At 42.3% G+C, this 26,858-nt stretch overlaps 1 protein-coding gene across 3 annotated transcripts in view; it reads right to left on the bottom strand.

Annotated features, from left to right (window-relative positions):
* The window catches only part of SLC18A2 (solute carrier family 18 member A2), a 55,498-nt gene that overhangs the window by 12,558 nt on the left and 16,082 nt on the right, over positions 1-26,858 (bottom strand). For all 3 annotated transcript variants that reach the window (XM_054033760.1, XM_054033759.1, XM_054033761.1), the window contains 7 exons: positions 20,517-20,575; positions 18,015-18,098; positions 14,850-14,942; positions 13,752-13,841; positions 13,600-13,643; positions 13,454-13,514; positions 7,086-7,181 (listed from right to left, as the gene is read on the bottom strand). In XM_054033760.1, the coding sequence (XP_053889735.1) occupies positions 7,086-7,181; positions 13,454-13,514; positions 13,600-13,643; positions 13,752-13,841; positions 14,850-14,942; positions 18,015-18,098; positions 20,517-20,575 (527 nt within the window). The remainder of the gene's footprint in view (positions 1-7,085; positions 7,182-13,453; positions 13,515-13,599; positions 13,644-13,751; positions 13,842-14,849; positions 14,943-18,014; positions 18,099-20,516; positions 20,576-26,858) is intronic.

The following is a 26,858-nucleotide window of genomic DNA, read 5'->3' on the forward strand; positions in this document are numbered from 1 at the left end:
CTCTTAATTGAGACAGCATTCCCATCAAACATGGAGTATTCAAATGTACCTGATTGTATTACAGAGTATAGTAGATTTCCTATCAGAGATAGATTAATCTCAACAGGTGGACTATTACTTTCTATGCTATTTGGAGCTTCCAGATAGACAATCAATACTTGAACTGTATTTGGAAGCAAGCAGAAAGCCAGTATAGGTGCTATGTATTCATGATGGCCCTGTCAAGGCTGATTCCCCACTCTGGAACTTCGAGTGCAGAAGGTGAGGGCCTGCAAGGACTCTAAAAATTAATACTGGCCACTCCAGGCTTGTATTAAACTCCCAAGATTACAGTTTTTCTCTGACCTTGGCTGGGTAGATGCTGCCACCACCCAAATGTAAAACCCCTGAGAACCCAGGAAGGCACACTTGGGAATTATTTCCTCTGGGGTACCCTCAAGCCCTTTCACACACACCCCCGGGGAAGAGCTGAGAAAGGAAAACAAATAAATCAGCTGTTGCCACCAGCTAATTAAAAACATGTGTACAAATCTCTTAAAACACAAAAATCCAAATCCTGTTCTTAAAAAACAGTAAATTTTATTAAAAACAAAAAGAAAGAAAATACATCTGGATCTTAGGCTTTTACTAGATTAAAAAATCCCATTTACAAAAATTAAACATCAAGAATAACCTTCTTGAGGTCCAGTTTAAAGGTTACAAGCAAAACAAAAGAATTTGGGGTTAGCACAGAGGAGTCCACAAGCCTTGCAAAATAAAAGAAATAAACCTAATCACGTCTTTCTAGACATTTCTGATCTACTTACATATCTGGGTTTCCAAATAAGAAATTTCTAGGTATGATTCTGATGATTTTCATATCTGGCCTTCAGCTTCTCACAACATAACTGCTGCCCTGTTCCTCTCTTCCCCGGAGAACAACAACAGACACAAAGGGAAAGTTTTTTCCCAATTTTAAAAATTCTAGCCTTCCCATTGGCTCTTTTGGTCAGGTGCCCACTCTCTTCCTTTACCTGTGGACTTTTTTAACCCTTTACAGGTAAAGCAAGTAGAGAACAGCTACTAACAGGGATTTTATAGCTAACTGGCCGTCTGCGTGTCCATAAAAGAGAGGGATACAATAGTGCAGACTGGATGAAAAAGTGTGAATGAAAGTCTGCATCCGATAGAAATGGCTGCAGTCTCTTAGCCATTAAGAGGTGATAATAAGCATCATAGCCACCAGTACTGTCTGGGGCTCAGAGCAGCAAAGAGCCAGTAGGACCCCAAGGCTGCAAACTATGTTGGCCAAAGTCAGGTATGTGTTTGTAACACACTGTATAGCCATCACCTTTGACCTATCCCTCTAGATTTGTGTTTCTCAATTGTTGCATGTTGCTTGGTCCTTATTCAAAGTCAAATACCTTTGTGACCCCTCCTTCTATTTTTACTTACTTTTATAATTAATGTATCAATTATAACAGTACCCTATATATAATTTGTGTGTGTGTTTTGAGATGGACAGAGAATACGTGCTGGGCAAGAGTGTGCAGGAAGTGGCAGAGTGAGATTTTTCTTTGCTTTAGATTATAACAACATTTTCAGTGCCTCGCAAACCCCTCGATTTGTATTTTGTGACCCATTGGCTGAGAAACACTTGTTGGCATAGGGAAGTATCTAGAGCAGTATTACTTGCATCTTATCCAGGCTGAGTGATAACCCAGATCATCTTCATCCAGATCCCTATCTCTTTTAGACATTGTGAGACTACAGAACCTGGATTTGAGGAGGAGTATACTGAGATTATATGGGGGGCTAATAATTGAATTATATTGACTATCTATTATTTCTCTCAGATTTTTGTGTGGTGAAATAGTGTGGGATTTTTTTCCCTGACTACGTTTGTGAAAATATCTGACTAAAACGTAACATTTATTTATCCACCTGCCAGGACATGCGTGTTATTCACAATATTAATCCCTATAGTGATAGTAGCACAATCAGGGCCCACTGTACTAGGCACTGTATTAATGTGCCCCCCCTTACTTCTGGCCATGCTCCCCCACCCTCCCAGAGCCAGGTCGGGAGTGGGGCCACGGCTGGAGGATGCAGACAGGGGTAAGGGGGTCAAGGCTGGAGCTGCAGCTGGTGGTGGGGCTGGGGATAGGAGCAGGGCCGGGAGCAAAGCTGGGGCCAGGGCTGAGACTGAGGGCAGGGACAGAGCTGCAGCTGGGCCGTAGTGGTGGGCCGGCAGCTGGGCCCCCAGCCCCCTGGCTAGATGTGGATCTGCGGCTGAGGACTCGGGGTGGGACCAGGTGCAGGGCTGAGAAACGGGGCCACGGCTGGGGGCAGGGCCGAAGCAGAGCTGGGGATGGGTCAAGTCTGGGCACCACGCCCTCCCTGCCCCTCATGGGGCTGGCCTGGGCCCACAATGCCCCCCCCAAAAATTCATCCATGCCCCCCTAGAACAGTGTGCCTCACAGTCTGGGAACTTCTGGCATAGAAAGACACAGCCCCTCACCCTAAATAACTTACAATGTAAGGGTCTGAACATTCCCTATGCTCCTCTGAAGCCCGGGATTCACCATCCATGTGGAGCCAATTCCAGAACTGGAGCTTAATTTAAGACATACTAGTTACATTTTAAACAAGAAAAGGGAAATAGAGAGGACAAGGCTATTATATTCATGCTGTTACTTAGGCAAACTCGGCATACAACTTCTTGGTTCTGAATCATTCATTTTTTAAATATAAACTAACATAATTTAATGCCAACCGCCCCAACACTGAACTCTCATCGACTGTCACAACATACCTAACATTAATTGTCTGACTCCTTGTAGGTGTCACAGCACAAGGGGACCTTAAGAAAGGACCTAAAGAAGGAAAGTATATTGTACTTATGGATCTGTTCAGGGACAACCTTCCATGTACAATGGGCAATAACAACTTATTAGTATCTTACACATTCACAGCTATCCCAAGCAAGGGAACTTCCAACATATCCCTTGAAAGGTAATACCACATCCTAATAAACTTCACTATGAAGAAGCTTTTTCTAATATTCAGCCTGAAGTTTCTATTAATTCTGTCTCATTACTCCTACTTTTGCCCCCTTGTACAAGGCTTAGTAATTCCTTTCTATCCTTTGTTCTGATATTTTTACATTCTTCAGATATCTGTACATAGGTGAGGTGAGGGTCCTGGTAACTGTCAAAGGTCACTTAGGAAAGGATAGAAGAATTGAAGCAATTCTATCACTCATGATTATTCTCTAAGCTCTCTCCCATTTCTTTATAAGTTCCTAATAATGAACTAAAAACTGATGGTCTTGTTCCAAATGCAATCTCACCATGGTCACGTACTGGCCTATTATTTGATGTCACTGTAAGTATCCAAAAATCATACTGGCCTTTACATATGACCTTCATATAGCAAACTCATATTTCATTGCTCTTTGCTATCACATGTAGGTTTCTCTTGATATTATTGCTCCTCAGGTTTCTTTCTCCCATCTGGATATCTCCTATTTGGATTAGCTTTCTCCAGATATACTCATTGCATTTTTTGTTGTTGCTCCTCCCCCAGGGTGAATCCTCTTTTTTATTTCCTGACCTTACTTCTAACTTCCACATAGTAGAGGAATGCAGAACTGTTGCTGTGAATTTATTGTTCTGTTTACCTCTTTTGAAACCAAACCAGCAAGTATATGACTATTCAGTGCAGACCATGCCTAGCATTCTAGTCAATCATTTCACAGTCAAATAAATCAGAGTGATATGTGTTCGAACAATTCCCTTAAAGTACACCACAGCCTCTCCTCTGGAGCCAGCATATATTTTTCTTGCCTATATCATTCTTTTTGGTGTTCATAAACAAAATGTAGGGAAAAAAGAACAGAAGTACTTGTGGCACCTTAGAGACTAACAAATTTATTTGAGCATAAGCTTTCGTGGGCTACAGCCCACTTCTTCAGATGCATGAAAGCTTATGCTCAAATAAATTTGTTAGTCTCTAAGGTGCCACAAGTACTCCTGTTCTTTTTGCGGATACCGACTAACACGGCTGCTACTCTGAAACCTGTCAAAATTTAGGGAGACTTTTTAGCAGCAGCATCTTATGACTAACCCCCCTACACACACATACACAGCTTACAATGAAAAACATGGCATTTTTGCGTATAATAAATGGATGCCATTACCCTCGTCCTGTTGTGAGCTGAATTTATACATCATTCTACTTACTACAGGAGAACTGGAAAATTACAAAAAATTTACTGAACTTAGCTAAGACTTGCAGTTAGCTATGTAAGGCAATGGGTAAGCTGTGAAATACTGAATCTCCAGTTTTCCCTTTCCTAAGTTTTATGGAGTATAAAACCAACTGATCCAAATCAGGAGTTCTGAAGGAACTGCAAGATCCTATTTCAAACAACTAGACTCTAAATCATATAAAACTCATCATTTTCAAAGCCTCCAGTTCAAGATAGATTTTAAACACTTTCAACTGCTAATGCCATCAAATCAGACAAAGCATGGTGGAATCAACTACTTTTATCATTAGGGGATAAAAATAGTATTAATTAATATGGATAGTCTCCTCCAAACAATCTTTATTCAAACAGGAAGTTCTCAAACCTCATTTCTTTGACATCAATAATATGTTCTGGTTGAGGGAGGCAGATAAACAAGCAGCTTTCCACTAGATGGATTATGTTTTCTTCTGTAAGGGAGGCTTTAAAAATCTCCAGTCTTATACATTAATGCTCTCACATTACAATATAGCACTCTTTATCATGGTTGATGGTTTGGCAATCTTTTAATTACTGATGCCTAATTCCATTCTGGCTTCCTGAGGGTGCTTTTTTTAGAACTAAAGTTTGCATGTCATCTGTGGTGATGACCTACAATAATACAATTATGAGTGAATAATATTGTTTGTAGATAATAGTATTTGGGAGAATTATAACATCCCTTTAATATTATCCTTCAGCTACTGCAATGTGCTCAATGTTAACTACAGTTTAACAAAGTTTGACTAAAAAATTACCTTTTTAATTAAAATGTCACATATTAATACTAAAAAAGAAACACAAAGAATGTTACCATGTGATAACTCAAATAATGTGAAGATACGTACTTTCAACCTCTTAAAATGTTAACTTTATAGGCCAGATTAAGCTATAAACTCTGACCGCTTTACCCCACTCTGGAGCATCACAAAATAATCTGATTGTACTAGCCCGTTTCCACCTCCAGCTACATGCACATGCTCGCACATCGTTCTACAATATCCCCTGCACACATTCTCTTCCCTCTCCCTGAATAGATCATGAAACAACTCCTGACTTTCAGTGATGTGAAAAGGGAATCTGATTCATCATTTCACCCTTCTCAGACATGCAAACAACTCCATCAGACACAGCATGCACCCCAGAAAGCAAACTAGCCCAGATAAATGAATAGGTAAATCAATCCATATAGCTAATCCCCTCCTAAAATAACTCCAATGAAATTATTTAAATAAAAAAACTTAAAAGAAAAGAAAAAACAATTGTGTAATGAATACATTTGCTGCCATCATATTGTTCGCTCTGCTTGTATGCTCTATCCATTTGTCTGTCTTGTCTGCTTAGACTTTGAGGCAAGACTATCTCTTAATCTATGTCTGTATAGTACTAGTTATAATGGGGCCCACCCCACTCTCAGTTTCTATGTAAGCACTAGTGTAATAAACATGATAAATAACACAAGGGGATGGGCTGGGATAAAGAAAATGCAAAGGTATTAAAAATAAAACAAGATATTGCCATAAATGCTCATAATGTGCCCTAAACATTGAGGAGTACGAAGGAGTGCTGTGACTGGTATCTTGGCAGAGTCCTCACTACTGAATACTTTGCTTTTTGGTGCAGTCTTGTTCATTCCAAAGGCAAAGAACTTGGGGTGAAATCCTGGCCCCATTGATCTCAATTACACAATTCCCATTGACTCAGTAGCGCCAGGATTTTGCCCTTGCTCTTAAGAAGTATTAGGAGCTCCATAGAGAAGCCCTTTGACAGAGATGATTTAATAGTAATAGAAGAGGATGAAATCCTTCAGACTCAGGGAGATCCTCCCAATCCTCCCTTCAATTTGGTTGCAAAATTTTAACAAGGGCCTAGAGCTCCCTCAGCATTACTGCTGTAAACTGACAGTTCTGGGATGTGTACATACGTGTGTGTACTACATACAGCGCAGATACATATGTAGTACTGCCAGTCCCAACCATTAAAAACTATGAATCAAGTGCCCCCCAAACCATCATCTTGGCTTAAATCATGAGACTTTAATAAAAAATAATCTTGGGTTCTTTTTATTTGTCTTCTGGGTTTTGAGCATTTATGGTGCACTCAGGTCACATTTTCATACTTTTCCACAAGAGCCAGAAACTTTATTTTTTAAATGAAATTGAGATTTTTGTATACTCACTGGTCTCCAGGAGCTGGGGCATCAAGTCAAACATCAAATATTGCAACACTCATACTAAAATCATGATAGCTGGCACGCTGTTCCATCATGCCGATATATACACTTGGAAGGATTAAGTTTTTATCGGTAAGTGTCAATAAACATTGATTTCACCACACAAACTGATGAAAAAATATTTCTGTAAATGATCATTGAAATTTACTTATAGACAAAGTAAGAAAAATGCTGTTTGATTTAAAGCTGAAACTTCAACGTATGTTGACAGATTGTGTTTTAACTGTTATAACTCTAACTTTTTAATTCTCAATGTCTACTCTCATTAAATAATTCTGACCCGCCATAATTTCCCACAGTTTAAATGGATACAAATAAAGAATGCTTCAATAAAAAAATCTATTATCCATTGAAATTATAAAAGAATAAAAACTGAATTCTGCTGTGTGTATATCTCACAAACAACCTCTAGATATGTGTACATTATCACACAATTGAGTATGATGTTGACGAAAAGATGAAAAAAATGATCATCTTGACATCAAAGCACCCAGAGAGACGACTGCTAACAAAACTACAGTTGGAACAGCCTCATGCTACAATATACTGGACTCAAGTAAAATATATTGCACTGTACTTTACCAAGTTGCCATTTTCTTGAACACATGGTCTCCATCATCCAGATAGGCAATGCTGGTTCCAGCATAGCAATAGCCATGTTTGCAAAGCAGATTGATCCTTAAAGAGAGGAGGGGTTGGGGGAAGGAAATGCAGGGATTATATCACTTGAATGTTAACACCAAAAGCTGAACAGAGAAGGGCAGTGTTTATAGAAACAATGTGCTCTTTGTAGCCCTGTTTGTCGTACACCAAATATTGATTAACTTTAAATGGTGGTGGGGGGGAATCACTTAAGTCTCCAACTTCTTATTTATTTCAGTTCTCCAAGGAATTGTACAATAAAGGTTAAGCTATTTTCATAATGGGGTTGGGGGAGACAAAGATTTCAGTGAGCTTGGTGACATTTAGAAAGTGCAGTAGGGCTGACTGTTGTACAAATGATAAGTTATAACTATAATCTTTTGTTCTTTACATCTGTTCTCTTGGGGCTAAATCCTAGCCCTATTGTGTACAAGGCATGGCCTCTGACCCCATTCTGGAGCTATCTGAGGATGATTAAGAGGCAGCACTGTGTCCTTCCTGGCTCAGTGGGAGGTCCTCATAATTCTGTCAGCCACAGAGAATCTTAAAGGAGCTGTGTATCCCTTAAAGCAAAAAGGAGCTGTGATCCTGGGGGATGCCCTCTACTCCTGCCAGGATATTGGGGAGGATAGAAAGTTAATCTCCCCTTTCTTCATCAGCATCCTACTCACTTCCAGAAAAGAGAGATGTTTTTATTTATTATTACTTTGTAAGACTTGGGCCCATCTTGGCCCCACTCTCCCACTACAGCAACTCAGCAGGGGCTGCAGTTAACTTTGTAGATGCAGCACAGCGAAGGAAAAGGTCCAAGATCCATTGATGGCTTCTATAGGAAACAGGGTGCTCATTATTATGGATTATCTACACCTCGAGAGGCTCAATGTATCCCAACCAGATGCAAGGATATTTCCTCTCCAACCCAAACATTCCAAGGATGGGTCAGGCCTCTCTGCAAAGCCAACATGGGTGTGCATGTAGATATAGGGTGACCAGATGTCCCGATTTTATAGGGACAGTCCCGATATTTGGGTTTTTTTTTTTTATATCGGCTCCTATTACCCCCTTCCCCCGTCCCGATTTTTCACACTTGCTGTCTGGTCACCCTATGTAGATAATACTTAGTCCTACCATGAGTGCAGGGGACTAGACTAGATGACCTCTCGAGGTTCCTTCGAGGTCTGTGATTCTATGAAAGACTAGTGACACGCTTGATCGATAGTAAGAGAAGACCAGAACTTGGCCTCTTATAAAAGTGGCACTCCCTGTGGTTTCAAATATTTTGAAGTGTAGCTGTGAATGAACTGGCTGCATTCAGTTTAGCGCTGGCAAAAGATGCACCCTTATCAAAAGTATTCTACAGTAATATTATAAAGTGCTGTCATAGCACTGTTCAAGCTACAGTGTTTTTGACCATTACTGTGGAACCCTCTACTATTTTGCATGAGGACTGGACTTACAGCCTTGGAGATGTAAATTGTCTATGCTCAAAGGAGATCTAGTGCAGGTGGTGGTATTTCAAACATCCCCACACTGTGTTACAATATGCCTCAGCTAGAGCCAAGTGGAATGTTTTATGAAATTTAACATGCTGTAAATTTACCTGCTGAATTCAAGGAGCCAGAATGACTCATAGTTTCTTTCCAGATTTCACAGTCACACTTATCTGCATCTTCACCAAATTTTTCCTAGTGTATTTTGTTACATGGTTGAAGTCACAAGGTATTTTTTTCTGATTCCCTGACTAGAGGAGCCTACCCCATTTGCTCAAGAAAACCTGCACAAGCTGGGGGGTGAAGGGTAAGAGCAGGATAGTGAGAGAGATATATGCTTATCTGCTGATACACCACAAAGTGAGCTTACACAAAGTTTTAAAGCCATTGTTGTAACCAGTACCCTTAGATATGTAATCCTCAAGTCTTTCTTTCTAATACTTACAGTCTTGGACTGGTATTCAGAGACATTCAAGTGTCCCTACGGTAGTTTACCAGTCAATTTTTACCTTTAAAAACTCAAGTCTAATTTGTCTGAGGTCATAGAGAAATTATTTCTCCTGGAAGAAACCTCTCATCACACAGTTCAGCACAAAATGAGCACCACTGTCATTCTTTGTTCAAAAATGCCAAGATGTATTAGACTGCATATCTAAGACCCCTAAGACAAACTTGTAGACTCATTACCCATACATTCCTGGGGCAAGCAACAATGGCTAAAGTAAACTTTCCGCTATATTTTGTGCTCCTGGAACCTTCAAATGTCTATGAGCAGTTCCAGTTAAATACACAAGGATGCCCTGTCCAAAACCAGAAGTCAACTGAGCCTGAAAGAACACCTTAATGCTGGAAAACCACTTCATCTCATACAAAATACAGCTGGAGGAATGAATTCTATTCTATCTTAGAATCAAAGAAGAGATCAAGTAACAAAATTCTTATTCAGGTCTTAATAAACTTATCCAAAAATAGAATTCGAAAACACAGATGTGTATAAAGGAGTTGAGTCCATTTCCCTAACAATACATGACAGAAAATGTCTCTAGGAGAGGGGTTCTCAAACTTCATTGCACCATGACCCCCTTCCAACAACAAAAATTACTACACGGGTGCCAGGAGGGGGGTCCAAAGCCTCAGTCCACCCAACTCCTGCCACCCTGGGTGGGGTGGGGACAAACCCAGAGCCTGACCCCACCGCCCTGGGCAGGGAGCTCAAAGCTGAAGCCCAAGTGCTTCAGCCCCAGTCAAGGAGTCTGTAACCTGAGCCATGCCACCCAGGACTGAAGCCCTTGGGCTTGGGCCCCAGGCGGTGGGGCTCGGACTTTGGCCCCAGGCCCCAGCAAGTCTAAGCCAGTCCTGGCTACCCCATTAAAACAGTTTGAGAACCGCTGCTCTAGGGTTTGCCATAACCCAGAACTTGTAACAACCTTGTAATTACTTTATGACCATGGTACTTCATATCTTTATTACGCAGGTAGGACATATTCCAACACAACAATAGGATCTGAGCTGATATTCTGCAAGGTCTAGTAAAGCCTTATATGCCAACTTACTGGTCCCTCTTTAGGAGGCAGATAATAAACTTTTGTCATCAGTATCTCTCTGGAGTAGTGAACTGATCTCTTTCATGAGGTGAGATGAGATTCATATTTGGACATATGCCACATTCTTCCTGGATTATTTCCTGTTGGCCTTGCAAAGTTCCTGTAGATAATGGGAGAACTTCAAACTGCTACCATTCAGTTGGACCCTGGCTCCTCATGGTTGACAAAATCAAGCAGGGAGGCATTGAGTGCATTATTGGTGGAGACCATTAATGCCCTCCTAAAAGATACTTTCCTCAAATGGAAAATTGTCAGACCCCTGCTCAAGGAACCATATCTTGATGTTAAAATTTTGCTATAATGGTATTTCACTTATTCTGGTTTTGGACCAGGTTATTTAAGGCAACTTGACTTTGTCAAGGCAACTTCATCCACCTGGACTGCTCAGTTTTCTTTGATCCCTTTCAATCAGGTTTTAGATCTGGATACGATATAAGGATTGCACTTCCCAAGTTGGCTGATCTCTTTCAAGCAATGACAAACTCAGACATCCATGGATGTTTCTTTAACATCTGTCAGTAGCCATTGATATAATTGACCAGGTGGTATCTATTTGCTTTTACACACACACACACACACACACACACACACACACACACACACACACACGGCTTTTTCATGATATGACTCCAATTTGTCATCCCTGAATGTACTATATACTGTCCATGTATGAAAGCTACTGGAGGAAATATTGAGGCAGTTCGACATGCGATCTCACCAGTATTTGGATGAGACACAATTCTATGTCTTTCTTTAAACCCCAATGGTATAGACTGTTCATGCTTTCCTGGTTTGCTGACCAAAATAGGGATTCAAAATAGAATGAGCTCACTGAGGCTTAATCCAGACAAGACGGACATGTAAGCTAAAGAAAGCATCTAAATAGAGTCTGTCCTCATGATTGAGAGGATCTACCCAACTCACATTAACGAGGTGTGCACTCCAGAGGTACTTCTGGGTCCCTGATTGCTTCTGAAGCCCCAGGTGGCTTAGGTAGCCAGAAGTGCCTTTTATCATTTTTATTTGGCATAAAATTGTGACCATTTCTCTCTGTGGGCCCTACCACAGTTATCCGTGCCTTTATGATCTCCAGATTGGACTGTTTTCAGGCATTCTACATGGGACTTGACAATCATTCAAATGCTACTGCCCAGTTGCTTAGCAGAGCTGGCCATAAGGCCCATATTGTACCAGTGCTGCAATGATTGTATTGGCATCCTCTTTGCTGTGACATTCATTGGAATGGAAGCACTGAACCCATCAGCAACAAGGAGTGATAACTGAATACACAATATATAAAGGAATAAGTTACAGCAACGGGACCAAGGAGAAGCTTTCCATGTTTGAGCTTAAGCTCTGTTGGATGTAAACCAGGTCACAAGGAGCACATCTTAGAAATATCAAGAGAGCTTTTCATAGAGCTTCTTGCTACAGATAAGCCAAACTAGTTAGAGAAGTACATATACCTTTGATTATAAAGTAGACAATTATGAATGAGGAATTTGACCTACACGCAGAGGCCCTGGAGCCTGAACTTATAACTATGAAACTAATACCTCCAAAATGAGAATGCAGAAGACATTTTAAAGTGTCAATCCATTTATAACTCCTAAGGGCTGGTCCACACTAACCCCCCACTTCGAACTAAGATACGCAACTTCAGCTACATGAATAACGTAGCTGAAGTCGAAGTATCTTAGTTCAAACTTACCGCGGGTCCACACACGGCAGGCAGGCTCCCCCGACTCCCTCTCGCGGAGCAGGAGTACCGGCGTCGACGGCGAGCACTTCCGGGATCGATCCGGGATCGATTTATTGCGTCTAGACAAGACGCGATAAATCGATCCCAGAAGATCGATTGCTTACCGCCAGACCCAGAGGTAAGTATAGACGTACCCTTAAATGCTCATGACTTTTACTTGTGTTTAGCAAGGCTTCCCACTGGAGCTGCAGTGAAAAGTTTGCCCTGGTAGCTAATTCTGGATTACAAGTCTGTCATACTCCATTAATTTCCTGTACATTGCAACCTGACAGTTCCCAGTAGGCTCACAATGAACAGTGGCATCCTGACCCAATCCCTTAGGATAGCACCCTGAGAGAGTTAATGGAAAATTCAAACTTATTTGAGCCTAAGGTGTGACCTACATAGCTACATCAGCCAGGATTGCGCTTCCTGTGAGAAAGATTAATCAAATGAATAATGCCTGTAATAGCAAATGACACTTACCATTAGACCCTGAGCTACCTGCGAGCAGGTGCATTTCCCAGAATCCTATAAACATAGTTCATTCCCTAGGTACAATCCAAACTCACACCCTTTCTAATGAAAACAAAGTTCAGCTTAATCCTTTCCCCCAGGCTTGGATGCTCTGATAAATCTTCCCTCACAACTGCTCAGCCACATGCTGGATCTTCTTTCTCCCCAGACAGCCACACTTCCCATATATCAAGGTAGCACAATTGTCTCTTGACTCCAGGTTCACCTACATTGTGTATGAGATTGTGAATAGCATCTCATGTAGACGTACCCTGACATCCCCTGGGTATGTACTTGCTTATGGAGCTAGTACAGAAGCCCGCATGTGGCATCCTCAATTCTATTTTTTCGTGAACTAGCTAGAGTACAGCTAACGCAGGTACAGCTACACAAGCTGCCATTCATATCTCTGGCTGCAATGTAGACATACCCTCAGTGAGTCAGCAAAACTCACTTAACCCCTTCCCAACAAAACCAACACCTGTTAACAGGTTGGAGTGTTTCCAATCTACCAGTCTGTTGCAATTCCATTAGAGTTTTCCTTATTGCAAAGCATTTATCCTAGTAAATAATAGGCTTTGAAAAAGAGTTACGTATGTGTTTAGCTGACCAGAAGTGGGTATTGACATAAGTCTAACTGATATAAGTATTATTTCCTGAAAATTTCTCAGGTGAACAATGCTTTACACAGACCTATGCAGAGACAGATGTGAACCATAAACTCTGCTCTTTGGGAAGTTCAAAGTCTGATGTGAATCCAAGACTTGCATCTTGAGCCCATCTGAATGTCCATGACTTATTTTGTTCATGGAATCTTGTTTTAAATTAACATTGCAAATAATTGTGATGTATTGGTAGAAAGTTATTCGTAACCAGGGCCAGAGTAAGGCAGTCTGGGATTCAAGGTACAGCAAAAAAGCACAGTCAGAATTAAATTGTATAAGAATTAAACTGTACCTGCGGCAATAATGATATATGGATCTCTCAAGAGGGTCAGTAATGGTGTCCCTTTTTGAGTCTGTCAGACAAATAACAAAACCTCAGGGTTAGGAAGGGCAAAACATCGCCCATTATATAAAGTGTTTTTTTATGGTGGTACTTACTTCTGGTTGTGCTCTGGACGGTTGTAGAATAAATAACTGAACAGCTGCAAAAAGAAATAAATGCTGTAGCTGTTGTTTAAGAAGGTGGCTATACTACATAGTAAAATCAATGAATGAATTAAACAGAATTATGAATGTTAGTATTTACTGACCTCCATCTAACAGAGCTAATGCTGCCAACACAAGGAAAGGTGCTGTCTTTCCCACAAACTCATACATCACACTCCCAAAAGGTGGACCCACTAGGAAAGAAAAACAAGGAAAACATTCATGGTCCTTTTTCTTTTAAGATTTCAGCACACTGGGGGAGCAGTTCTCTTAACACTGAAATTCAATGCCAAAATTCCCATCCATCTTAATGGTCATTAATTAAAATAACCAAAGCACTGTAACTCAGTATGAGGAACATATTTAGATAGAATAGATTAGATTAGATAATTTTCCAGGGATTGTTGTCTGCAGTCTACAAACATTGCCTAAACAAGAAATGTCAAGCATGGGCCACATCCCACTTGCTTTACTCACACAATCAGGTCCACTGATTTCCCTAGTACTATCTGTGTGAATAAGGCAAGCAGGATTTTGTCCCTATGGAAGTAAGAATGCTAGAAACCTGACAAAGGGTCTGAAAGGTGCTCATGAGGATGAGTATAGTAGAAATACTGATCTTACAGCCTGTTAATGCTGCAGTCAGGAAGATTTTTTGCCACTGACTTAAATTGGAACAGGATGGGCCCAAACCTTTGGCAGATCTATGCTCAACTCTTGGATTTAAAAATAGATTTATGTGGATGAGAACATAGCCCATAGTGTTTGTATTTCTAACTTCAAAGGCTTTTCCAAACAAACTGCAGCTGCACCGCTTAAAAGCCACTTACGTAACTGAGAATGAACAATGATATCTCTGGATGTTAATCACTGTTCTCCAGCACACAGTTAAGGAGAGGCATTCTGAATCAGAGAAGATGATTGGTGACAGACTTTGAAAGTCAGAAGATTTGTCTTCCTTTAGCAAAATGAATCTGCATATTAAATTTATTTTAACTTTTTAAAACTATTTTTAGTGTGCACTGTTAATATAATCTGGAGATAGGATGACAAAATCCTATTTCACAGACGGGAGATACCAAGTGGAATCTCCTATAGCATCCATACAATACAGATATGCATTGTGGGTTTTTTGGATTTGGGGCAGGGGATTGGTTGGTTTTGGGTTTTTTTTGTTCCTATTAATATTTCATCTCACTGACCTAATACTCCCATAGCCAGTCCTCCTAATGCAATTCCCATTGCATTGCCTCTCTCTTCATCATTTGTATAAACACTGGCCAGCATACCCATCCCTAAAATAAAAAATAAAAAAAATTAGTCAGTTCTATAATATAACTTATTTTCATCATACACCGGTTTATTGAATATTAGGAGATGTGATATTAGACATTTACTCTGTGTGTGTGTGTATATATATATATACACACACACACACACACACACACACACACATATATATATATATATATATATATATATATATGCATGCCTCCACATGTAACTCCCACTGAAATCAAAGGAAGTCCTTCAAGCATAGATGGCTTATAAGGTTATGCCTCATTATATATGCCATCACACACACAAAAACTATATTAAAAGAACATTAGTTTGCAAAATCAAGTACTCATGGGAAATGCCAGAACGAAGGCTGCCTGTGCAACCTTACTTTGGACCCCTTCTATGTATTCATTATGATATAGTCACTACATGATCACACACTACTTTTTTCCGTGTAGTGCACCGAATGGAGACTGCTCACTGAATGAGCAACTAGTCAATATGTTGTTTACTCCTTGTTCAATGTGTGGTCCTAGGCCTTATTTACTGTACACAATTCAAACCCTGGCTGAAGACAGAATTACTAATTTCTTCATGGACTTTTCAAGGGTGCTCATCATTATACAATAAGTGCTTCACAAACATTAATGCATTTCGTTTCAGAACACCCCTGTAAAATGAGGGGATACTGATCTCTGTTCTGTGGTCAATAGTATCTGCTAATTTTGGGTGCCCAAATTGAGATGCCTAGGACCTGACTTTTTCAGAGTACTTAGCACTATACAGCAGTTTATATGTTCAATGCACAGCTCCCACTGTATTCTGTTGCAGCTGCCAGTGTTCAGCAGTACTGTAGATCAGACCCCAGAGTCTCAAGTCAGGTGCTCAGAAAATGAGGAACGCACAATTGGTGACCACTTGTGAAAAGTCTGGTTTAAGTGACTTGACTAGCAGCACATAAGAACTGCGTGGCAAAAGCTGGGATAGAATTCAGTTCTCTAGGGCTGCATTCTACTACTTTAACCATGAGTCTATTCTTTGTCTGCCTGAAATCCCCTGTCTCATTCACTACATTTTCCAACTTCTGCAACAAGTGAGGTTGGGATCAGAGCAGGTCAATCCTGTGCACTGAATGTGGTAGGGTTTCTGTGGAAAAAATAGTATGCGATCATGTAACAAAGACTGTATCATAAAGCATTTACATGCAAGCAATCTTAATTCTGTCATTTCCTAATTTTTGAGTGTGACTTTGCAATCTTATTTGTTATGTTATGCATCCGAAGAAGTGGGCAGTAGCCCACGAAAGCTTATGCTCTAATAAATTTGTTAGTCTCTAAGGTGCCACAAGTACTCCTGTTCTTTTTGCGGATACAGACTAACACGGCTGCTACTCTGAAACTTTGCAATCTTATTGTTCTTTTTCTCTAATTTCCTTTATAAAAGCAAACTGAAAAAAACAAATTCCTTCATGAGTCATGTGGCGGCATACTGACAAGCAAAGGGGTCACCAGCAAGGTTGGAATCTTTAGAGTCACTGTACAGACTTCTGCCACTTGAGCTAACTGATAGCAGTAGTAGGTTGTCATCTTCTATTTGGACCAACACTAAAGGCAGATGGGACACTTTGCCACTGGATTTCACAGATATTTGCTGACAGCAGAGGAATGGGGAGACTGGGAATTGTCGATTCTGTTCCAGGCTCTGGAGGGGAAGTATACTATAGTTGGCATAGACCAGTGGTCCCCAACATTTTTCGTCTGGCGGGCGCCAGATGACAAGCCACGGAGGACCATGGCGGCGGACGAGCATGCACCGAAACGCCGAAATCGGCAGCATTTCGGCGGCGATGCCTCTGGATGCTGCTGCTTGTTGGCGGCATTTTGGCGGCTGCTCGTCCGCTGGTCAGTACGTGGACGCACTTAGATGCCCGCACCCTGTTGGGGACCCCTGGCATAGACTATTCTTCTCATTCCTCCCCAAGCATGACCCTTTCTGTCCTGTCCCCTCCAACCTATCCCTCTCCAAGTCCTGTCTCTTTTCTATCCCCTGCTCTTCATCACAGCCCCATTCTCCTCACATAGACAGCCCCTTCTCAGGCTTCTCATCCCAGTCCTAGTGTCCCTCCCACTGGACTCCTCATCTCATTGATGTTCCTGGCATCACTGAAAGTATAGAAAAGATGGTTTTCCCTGCCATTGATTCAGATGCTCAGACTTTGGACCTGCACACCCAAGCAGCCCAGAGCTGCAGGAAAGTCCTGCTCAGCCCTGGGCTGGAGCATGCCCAGTGCAGATGGAGTCTTCATGGAATTTAGCTGCCAACCTCTCAACAAGTCTTTGCTAAGCATGTGCGTGCTGCAATTTTGCAAAAATTTAAATTGGCTAAATTTGGGTGGGTTTTCATGAAGATGGCAAAAGGCACATCCCTGACACAAAGGCCACTCATTGCTAAATTTCAAGTCCCTGTTCCAAAGCATGGAGGCTTTTTGTAACCAAAACAAAAAATAAAAAAAAAAGTTGATATGATTTTTTTTTAAATGGTCAAAAAACAATGTGTTTTTCCCTAGCCTCATTCTTATTCAGACCCTCATTCTGCAAACTATTTTGATGCAAAATTTTCCAAAAAAAAATAAAATTAAAAACAATTCCACCTGAGGCAGACTCCCAGCATAGAAATCTCAGCCCAAACAGTTAAGGTTTGGCAAAGTTTTAAGCAGCTAAAAACAGGGTCTTATAATGGGAAGTGGCAAGTTACCAGCCTTCAGTGCAGACATCTATTCTTGCTGATCTTTTACATTGATTAAAAGAATTAAAAAATCGAAAGACACTTGTACACAAGTACCCGAAAAAGCATAGATCTTTAGTCTTCTACAGTAACGTGACCCAAATACCAAATAATTTAGAAGTGACATTTCTTTGAGATACTTTCAGCCAGCCTCTTGCATACAAAGTAAAATGAATGTAATTGAATTCAACATTAATTATTGAAACTGCCAGACAAAATACACAATTAAGGAAATGACTGTCACTAGAATGACAAGCTAAAATACAGTTAATTGAATCTATCATATACACTTTCATTCTTACCAGCCACAGAAGAACAGGAGGAACCCACTCCTTGAAGAGATCTTGCTATGAACAGCAATGTATAGCTTCCCGAGAAGGCAAACACTGCAGAAAAGGCCGAGGTAGATTTTTAAAATCAGGTTAAATCTAACAAGATTAAAACGTTAAAGATATTTTAACAATCATGAAAACACCATTCAGCCAAGTGTTTTCTGTCACTGTTGTCACTTTCAATGCTAACTACGTTATTTTCTCTTATTACATTTAGATTTGTCAGTGTTGAATTGTTTCTCCACATCTAAGCCTCCTGGTAACACAGAAAAAAAAATGTATACAAGCTATCTTTACTAATGAGTAAGGGTTAGAATATGCACTGGTCTAATGCAACTGCCCTTGCCTTCACTCCATCTCCCTGCCCTGCTGCATTAGCATGGTCCAATTTGCAGCTCCAGGCATTGGGGAGAGCAGGGGCTGTACCCCAGATGCTCCTTCCCACAAGTAAGTGGGCAAAGGGAGGCTTAGGAATGGCTCTATTCTGCTCCCCATTATGTTCTGCCTCGCATAGTTGGCTGGGCATGCAGAGGACTGTGTGGCACCCCTGTAAGGACTCTAGCAACTTACAGCTCCTCCTAATCGGGGAGCACCAGAGAAACGGTGTCTGTGAGGCACAGTGCCTCCCAGTGCTGCCCCTGGAGGACTGCATCTGTGCACTGCCCCTTGCATAAGGCTGTACTTAAAGGCACTATTTAACCTCTGAGTCTTGGGTACTGCACCGGATCCTACACTCTACTCTGGAAAGACTCCCCACTGACATTAGTGTAGGGCAGAGGTAAGCAAAATACGGCCCATGGCCCACATCCGGCCTGCGGGACCGTCCTGCCCAGCCCTTGAGCTCCCAGACAGGGAGGCTAGCCAGTCCCCGGCACCTTCTCCACAGCCACGCTGCCGCGTGGGCAGCACTCTGGGCGGTGGGGCTGCGTGCTCCTGCAGGGCAGTGCGTCAGCATGTCTGGCTCCAGCCAGGCGGCGTGGCTCCTAGACATGCTGCTCTGAGCGGCATGGTAAGGGGGCTGGGGCATTGGATAAGAGGCTGAGGGTCCTGGTGGCAGCCAGGGGACAGGGAGCAGGGGACGGTTGGATAGGGCAGAGGTTCTGGGGGGCGGTCGGGACGGGGAACGGGGGTTTGGATAGGCATGGGAAGCTCAGAGCCCGCCCCTCAGAGGGTCAGGCAGCGACCCAGAAGTATAAAGGCTCGCCCTTAAAGCTCAGTAAGGCCTGAGCCATCAGAGAGACCAGACACCTCCAGCTTAGCTCGTGACTGGGAAAACTCCATGGCCCAAGGCGGCTGCCAGGACTGGCCGGGCCTGCCCTGCGCTTGCTACCCGGAGGAGTTGCCGGGCCTGCCGCTCGCCCACTACCCAGAGGAACCTATGGTGCTGGACCCCCCCCTCCCACCCAGAGGACAACACCCTGACCCAGGTACTACCTGAGGAGGAGTCTGGAAGTAGCCTGGGGGCAGCCAACCCTAGTCTGGCTGCAGCACTGCAAGAGCCCATGTCAGTGTGTTGTGGCCAGGATCCCCACTGACTATGCAGCGAGTCTTCTGCCGCTGCTAGGGCCCCGGGCTGGGACGTAGTGGAGTGGAAGGGCCTGCGAACCCCTGCCACCCAACTTGTGGGTGGCAGTCTCTCTCCCACGCCTGAGGAGGCTTGGGCCTATTGCTGTTGCTCAGCCCTGCCTGAGGGCCTGAGCCCCTGACTCATTATCGCCCTGCCCTGACCCAGGGGCTGGGCTCCCAACTGTTTGTACTGCCACTGCTCAGCCCTGCCTCAGGGCCTGCGCCTTTGATTCCTTGTTGCCCTGCCCTGACCTAGGGCCTGGGCTTATTGCTACTGTTTATAGTGCCAGTGCTCAGCTCCGGCCCGAGGGCCTGAGCACCTGACCCAGTGTTGCCCCGCCCTGACCCAGGGCCCGGGCTTACAGTATTTGTTCCTGTTACAGCAAGAGCTGCCGAGGGAGACCCCGCGGCCAGACTAATTCCCCAACATCAACTGTGTGTAGTGAGCCGGTGTGGCTCCCTGCCACCCCGGAGAGGGTCGAGCCCCAGCAAACCCTTGTACATGCACATGCACATATGGCTTTATTCTATTCTTTCACCAGTTTTCACTGAGTCTGATAGAATTACTGATGATTTGTGCTAGTGTGAGCCATAGTCTAATTCATAGGGTGGCAGAAAACAAGTCAGGTGAGTTTCTCAGATAAAGAGAAGGAATAGGCATCCTTTTCTCCTACCATCCCATGTACACCTACTTGATGCCCACCAAAATCACTCCAGACAAGCATTCAAATCTCAGCACCAACTTCTTCCTGTAACAGGCATCCCAATATTTTACTTCGAAAATAAGGTTGCCTCCCCTCCCTCCCCCCGATATAAACATGGAGTCTTCTGAGAGAGTCAGGTCCACTGGATCATTTATGAATAATGCAGCATCTGCATCAAAGTATGCAAAAAACAGACACTTACTAATTGTTGACACAAACATGATGCAGAAGCCAGCAAACATTGGAATCTGGTAGCCTATTCTGGAAAACAAAGTCAACACAAATATATTTAAGAATGGTACTTTTTCATGCACACTTTAAAAGGGTTTTGTTCAAGTAAAATCCTAGCTGAAGGCAAAGGAGGGTTGCTTTTATGTATTAAGAAAATTGCAAAATCTTAGCTGCTAGATTTGTGGGTTTTGGACTTGAATCAATGTATGTTGGGCCACATGATTAGAATTGTCTGTGGTATAGATACATACCTTCTCACTCAATAGATTGTACTCTGTATCAGAAATCTCAAATGACTTGCCCCTTGTAATTCTAGTCGGGGAGGCTCTAGCTTTTTTGCCTTCCCAAGCACGGCAGTCAGGCAGTCTTCAGCGGCATGCCTGCGGAAGGTCTGCCGGTCCCGCAGCTTTGGTGTACCTGCCGCTGAAATGCCACCGAATCCACGGGACCGGGGGACCTCCCGCAGGTAAGCCACCGAAGGCTGCCTGACTGCCGCCCTCGCAGGGACCGGCAGGGCGCCCCCCACAGCTTGCTGCCCCAGGTGCGCGCTTGGAGCGCTGGTACCTGGAGCTGCCGCTGGTTCTATTGGTCTAACTCTGCTATACTTGTATCCTCTGCAATCCCCCTAGGCTTCAGGGGGGGTTGCATGGGGTGTAAGCCTGGCAGAATTTGGCTCTGCATATTGAACTCTGAAATATTCTACTAATATGTCACTGTTGGTTAAGAAACTCTTCTGCTCTTCTCTATACACTGAAACTAGACTACCAAGAGCACGTAAAACAGTCCCACTAACTGCAGTGAGAGATGGTCAGGCCAATGAGACTCAGTCTACTAGCCCTTACCTGGGAAAAATTTCCATTGACTTCATCAGGAGTTTTGCCTACACTAGAACTGCAGGATTGGGCCCAAAGAGTCTTAAAATAACACTTTGCTTCTCCTGTGGCTTCAGGAATAAGAATACAGCTGATCAAAATGCTTCATTGGCAACATTTTGCTACAAAGAAATGGCTTTTTCATCAAAATGAGTATTTCCATGGGATGTGAGCCTTGTTATGTGAACCTCAAATGTATTTGTAAAGAAATCCTTTAAGGGCTCCAAACCTTCACAGTGCTGATTGTTTCTTAAGAGATGCAGAATGACCCTTTCAATGACTTGCAAGGATCGGGTCCTTAAATGGGTAGGCTTGATCGGTTTAGCACTGCAAGCAAAACAGTGGAAGAATTTCTGTTGTAGAACTTTTGTTCCTATTTACTATTTACTAAATCTTTAATATATAGAGAAAAACAAACATAATGAACTATACATAAACTTCTCATAATGTTAACCATTTGCTACTTAACCTTAACTCTACCTGAAACATTTGATTATATATAATATGAGTAGTTAAAATAAATATCAATTCTTTGTATTACAGTTCACAAAAAATTGCTTATAAAAATTCAAATAATTTTAAATCTTATTCTGCCTTATCCTTATTTTATGGACAAACTGATTTTTTAAAAATAAGATAAATAACAGAAGTAAACTTCAGAGAAGGGGAAAAGAGACAAGGAGGAAAGGAAGTGGGCAGAGAAGACGGAAAGACGATAGGGAGGGGCCATGCATTTAATAAGCTCATTCAGCTACTGTAGAACTTCTTTCAGTCAGTGTGTTGTACTTTTAAGTAATAGTATGCTGCTGAGTTATATGGACTAAATGGCATGGTCCTGAACTAAATGAAACTCTAATTGTTAATGGGAATCTTCCTTAATTAAGGGCTGCAGAAAATACATCTGTCTTAGAAAGGCAAATGCTGCACTCACTCGTGTGCAGAACTCCCATTAGCATCAGTGGGAGTTCCGTATATGCAAGAAATATAGAATATATAAGTTTATGGAAGGAATGGTAAAATGGGATAGCCTAATTTTGGCAATTAATTGATCTTTGACTATTAGCAGTAAATATGCCCAATGGCCTGTGATAGGACACTAGATAGGGTGAGATCTGAGTTACTACAGAGAATTCTTTCCTGGGTGTCTGGCTGATGAATCTTGCCCACATGCTCAAGGTTTAGCTGATCACCATATTTGGGGTTGGGAAGGAATTTTCCTCCAGGCAGATTGGCAGAGGCCCTGGGGGTTTTTCGCCTTCCTCTGCAGCGTGGGGCATGGGTCACTTGCTGGAGGGTTCTCTGCACCTTGAAGTCTTTAAACCACAAGTTGAGGACTTCAATAGCTCAGACATAGGTCAGGGGTTTGTTACAGGAGTGGGTGGGTGAGATTCTGTGGCCTGCGTTGTGCAGGACGTCAGACTACAAGATCATAATAGTCCCTTCTGACCTTAAAGTCTATGAGTCTATATAAAATAAAAATTTGCAATGGAGATTAGAAGGGGGAGTTTTGCCCTAAATGCTTCTCCTCTATTAAAAATAATATGGCACAATTATTTAGGCATTATGCTAACAATTAAAGCAAATAGGATTAGGTAACTGGACTAGGACACAGAAAATCTGAGTTCAAGTCCTAGTTCTGCCACAGGCTTCATGTATGACTTTGAACAAGTCACTTAATCTCTCTCTGTCTCAGTTTCCCATCTGTAAAATGAGGCTAATATCCTCCTTTTTTCTGTCTTGTCAACTTAGATTGTAAGCTTTTCAGGGCAGGCACCATTTTGTAGTATGTGCAAGTACCAGGCACTGTCCAATGGGGTCTCTGGGAGAGTGACAAGGTATAAAGGTGCACTGGTAGACAACAACCCAGTAACATATCATCAGGCTGATCTGGGCAGGGGAAGGTGTGTCCCCCGTCCTTTCCCAGCTGACTGAAGATAGAAAGGGTTATTAGCCATTAGTCTGAGTTTTATTCTGATTTTGAGTTTGCGTTTTCTGGAAATAAAGCAAGCCCTGAATAAGTGTGTGAAAAAACCTATGGTTTGGACTTTATTTTTCTATCCCTAGCTGGTAGTCTGAACACCAGTTTACATGGTGGTACTGCAATAAGAAAACAAGGTAAGGAAAGGGAATAGATGGGAAGGAAACCCATATATAAGAAGCTAACAGTAGTCGTTCTAAGAAAAACATGTTTGGATGCTCAGTGAAGTGAGGTCTTGATTATGCCTGTCAATAATGGCACCGCAGATATGCCCTGATGGACAAAGATCAGAATTAAAAGAGGAGCGACCAGAATCTCTGCTGCTAGTAAGGAAATCCCAAAAATCTGTATCATTTATGAGAGTAAGGTTGTGAGGAAGCAGACTGATGCTGACCATAGGTGCATTGAATTCAAATTGTTATTTGCATGAGGATACATGCTAAGGTGACATTCCTGCTGAAGTCCCCAACACCAGTTTAGAGAACTCAGCTGTAACATCCCCCATATACCCTAGTTGGCTAAACCAAGAGAACAGATACTAATTTAGGATCCAATCCTGCCGCATTGGAGCAGGTCAAACTCTACTGGACTGCAGGATCCAGGCCTTCAAGTTCTAACTTACTTCACTGTCTTTAAGTAATCTTTCTACTCATGGAAATTCTGTAGACTGAAGGTACTGAGGAAACCTATATGTTGGAACCCACTGGTCCTGAACTATAAGATTTTTATATAGTGTTTTTCATCCCTATATCTTAAAACATTTTACAAAGATGGATAAGTATTATTATTATTCCTGCTTTATCATGGGGAAACTGAAGCACAGAGAGAGAAAATGACTTGTACCGTGATCAGAGCATGTCTGGGAAAGAACTAGGAATAGAACCCAGATCTCCTGTCCCATATGCCCTATCTAGTGGGCCATGCCACCTAATGCAGTTGGTTAGGATTTGATACAAAACTTTTTGTCCATATAGACATTAATTGCTGTATACCCAGATTTCATTTGTACGTATTCATTTCCCTTAGCTGAATCAAAACAGAATTTCAAATGTCTTTAATCCTTCAACAGTATGAGGCAAAGGTATTGGTTCAATGCAAGATGTGTTTGCTGGCTCAAGTTATTATAGCTCTGGAACCCTCTCCTATGGAAATTACACAGGGAAAGGAAAGGCTTGCCTGAAATCTTGCCCAGGGTTGGGGGAGACATTGATCTGATGCCGCAACTAACTCGGCATGGGGCTACTGGCTCACTAGAGGGCAGGGGTTGGGTTTAACAAATAGGCTTGGGGAAACCCACACCTTACAGATATGCAGTGTCTCTTCCTGTTTGGTCCTCTCTTAATACACCTGCACATCCTCCTAAAATAGCAGCACTGATTAGTTGGTTGCCGGGCTACCATTAGGTCCTGTAGCTGTGTTCTCTGACGCCTCCAATAGAGTTTACAATGCACAGATTAGGAGTTTGTGCTCTGATCAGACCAGTTACTAAACTTTTTTTTTACATATAAATAAGCCCACATAGCAACTATTTTAATTACTCCTCCCTCTTTCTCCTGGGCCACTCCCCCTCGTTGCTCTATGGTGCTTTGTGCACAGGGGGAAATTGTGACTACACAAAAGGTTGGAACATTTCATGTAGCTTCTGTTCCCTTCCATGACTTTCCTCCCCAGATTTGTGATATCTCTACACCATATAGCAGAGGAAAACCCTGAGACCTGTAAATCTCTTCTATCTCTACTGCTCCTTTTTCTTTCACTCTCTTTAATTCCACAAGTAGGGAATTACTTGCTCAGTGGTAAATCTGAGACAAAATCCAATATGTTTCAAAGGGCTCTTTGCAGCTAGAAAAGCTTTTGCAAGTATTTCTGACTTCTGACTATCATTAATCAGTGCGGGAAGGCAGCTATGGATAAAGTATGTATAAATTGTTGAGATTCAGTGACAAGATGGATCCAATATTACAGGATTGTCTGGTAGTGATTACACTCATGTAACCCTTCTGCCAGGTGGCATTGGCAGCAAAAAGGTTCCATATCTAGGGGTTCCTCTTAACAGTACAAGACAAATCCAGCTCAAGCCCCCACCCAGAAATCTGAAAGAACTAAACACCCCTCGGTGCCAAGAGGCAATTCTTCCCTGCTCACAAGCACCAAATCTGTGTATGACAAAAGAAAACTTTTATTAAGAGCCAAAGGAAACTTATTAATTTGGGAAAACTCCACAATAATAACTCAAAAGTACTTCCACAATAGTGAAGTAACAACAAGTAAGACATCTGCCCCATAGTATCTTGAACACAAGTCCTTTGCCTCAGTTTCCCACCTTGCAGAGTGAAAGTCCAATGGGTGAATGTCCCTTTAACATGCCACTTCCTTCTGCTGCACCCCCTAACAGTTGGTTGTCCTAGCTCAGTGAAGTGCCAGAATTCAGAGGTGCATTCAGATGGGTTCATCTCCTGCCCCTGAACATATGAGCAAGAATCAACCAGCCAAGCGCCTGGGAGAGAGACTGCTCGGTGCCACCTCGGAGCCCTGGCCCATCCCATCCAATGAGCCATCTCCAACTATGGCCATACCTGATACATCAGAGGAAGAAGGTCAACCCCCACCCAGAATTCATGGTGGAGGAGGATCTCTTCCTGACCCTTGCAGGTGACCAGCTGAAACCCTGAAGCATAAGCTTTTTGGAACCTAAGACATAAACCATAAGTAAGCCCTAGGGCCTGTTGAGCCCTGCCCTCTGCCATCACAAACAACACCATCATGCAATTCCACTCATAAATTTGCCCAGTTGTCTCTTAAAACTAATTATGTTTGCCTCCATAACTCCTACTGGAAGGCTGTTCCAGAACTTCACCCCTTTGATGGTTAGAAATCTTCTAATTTACAGCCTGAATTTGTTCATGACCAGTTTATATCCATTTATTCTTGTGCCAGCATTGTCCTTTAGCTTAAATATCTCTTCACCTTCCCTGATATTTACCACCTAATGTATTTATGGAGGGGAATCGTATTCCCCTATCAGCCTTCTTTTTGCTAAACTAAACAAGCCAGGCTCTTCCAGTCTCCTCTCATAAGGTAGGCTATCTTAGTAGCTCTTCTCTACACCTATTTCAATTTAAATTCATCTTTCACAAATGTGGGTCACCAGAACGGTATACAATATGCCAAATGAGGTTTTACCAGTTCCTTTACCAATGGCATTAATACTTCTCTATCTCTACTGGAAATGCCTCAGCTGATACATCCTACATTGCATTTGCCTTTTTCACAGCCACGTCACAATGGTGGCTCATTGTCATCTTATGATCAACCCCCCAACACCCTGGCCTTTCCCTTCCTCTGTTGCTTCCAGCTGATCAGCCCCCAACTTGTAGCACAAATTCTTATTATTAGACCTTAAATGCATGATCTTGCACTTTGTACTATTGAATTTCATCCTATTTCTGTCCCTCCAGTCTTC

Source organism: Malaclemys terrapin, chromosome 7 (genome assembly GCF_027887155.1).
Source record: "Malaclemys terrapin pileata isolate rMalTer1 chromosome 7, rMalTer1.hap1, whole genome shotgun sequence".
Taxonomy (NCBI): domain Eukaryota; kingdom Metazoa; phylum Chordata; order Testudines; family Emydidae; genus Malaclemys; species Malaclemys terrapin.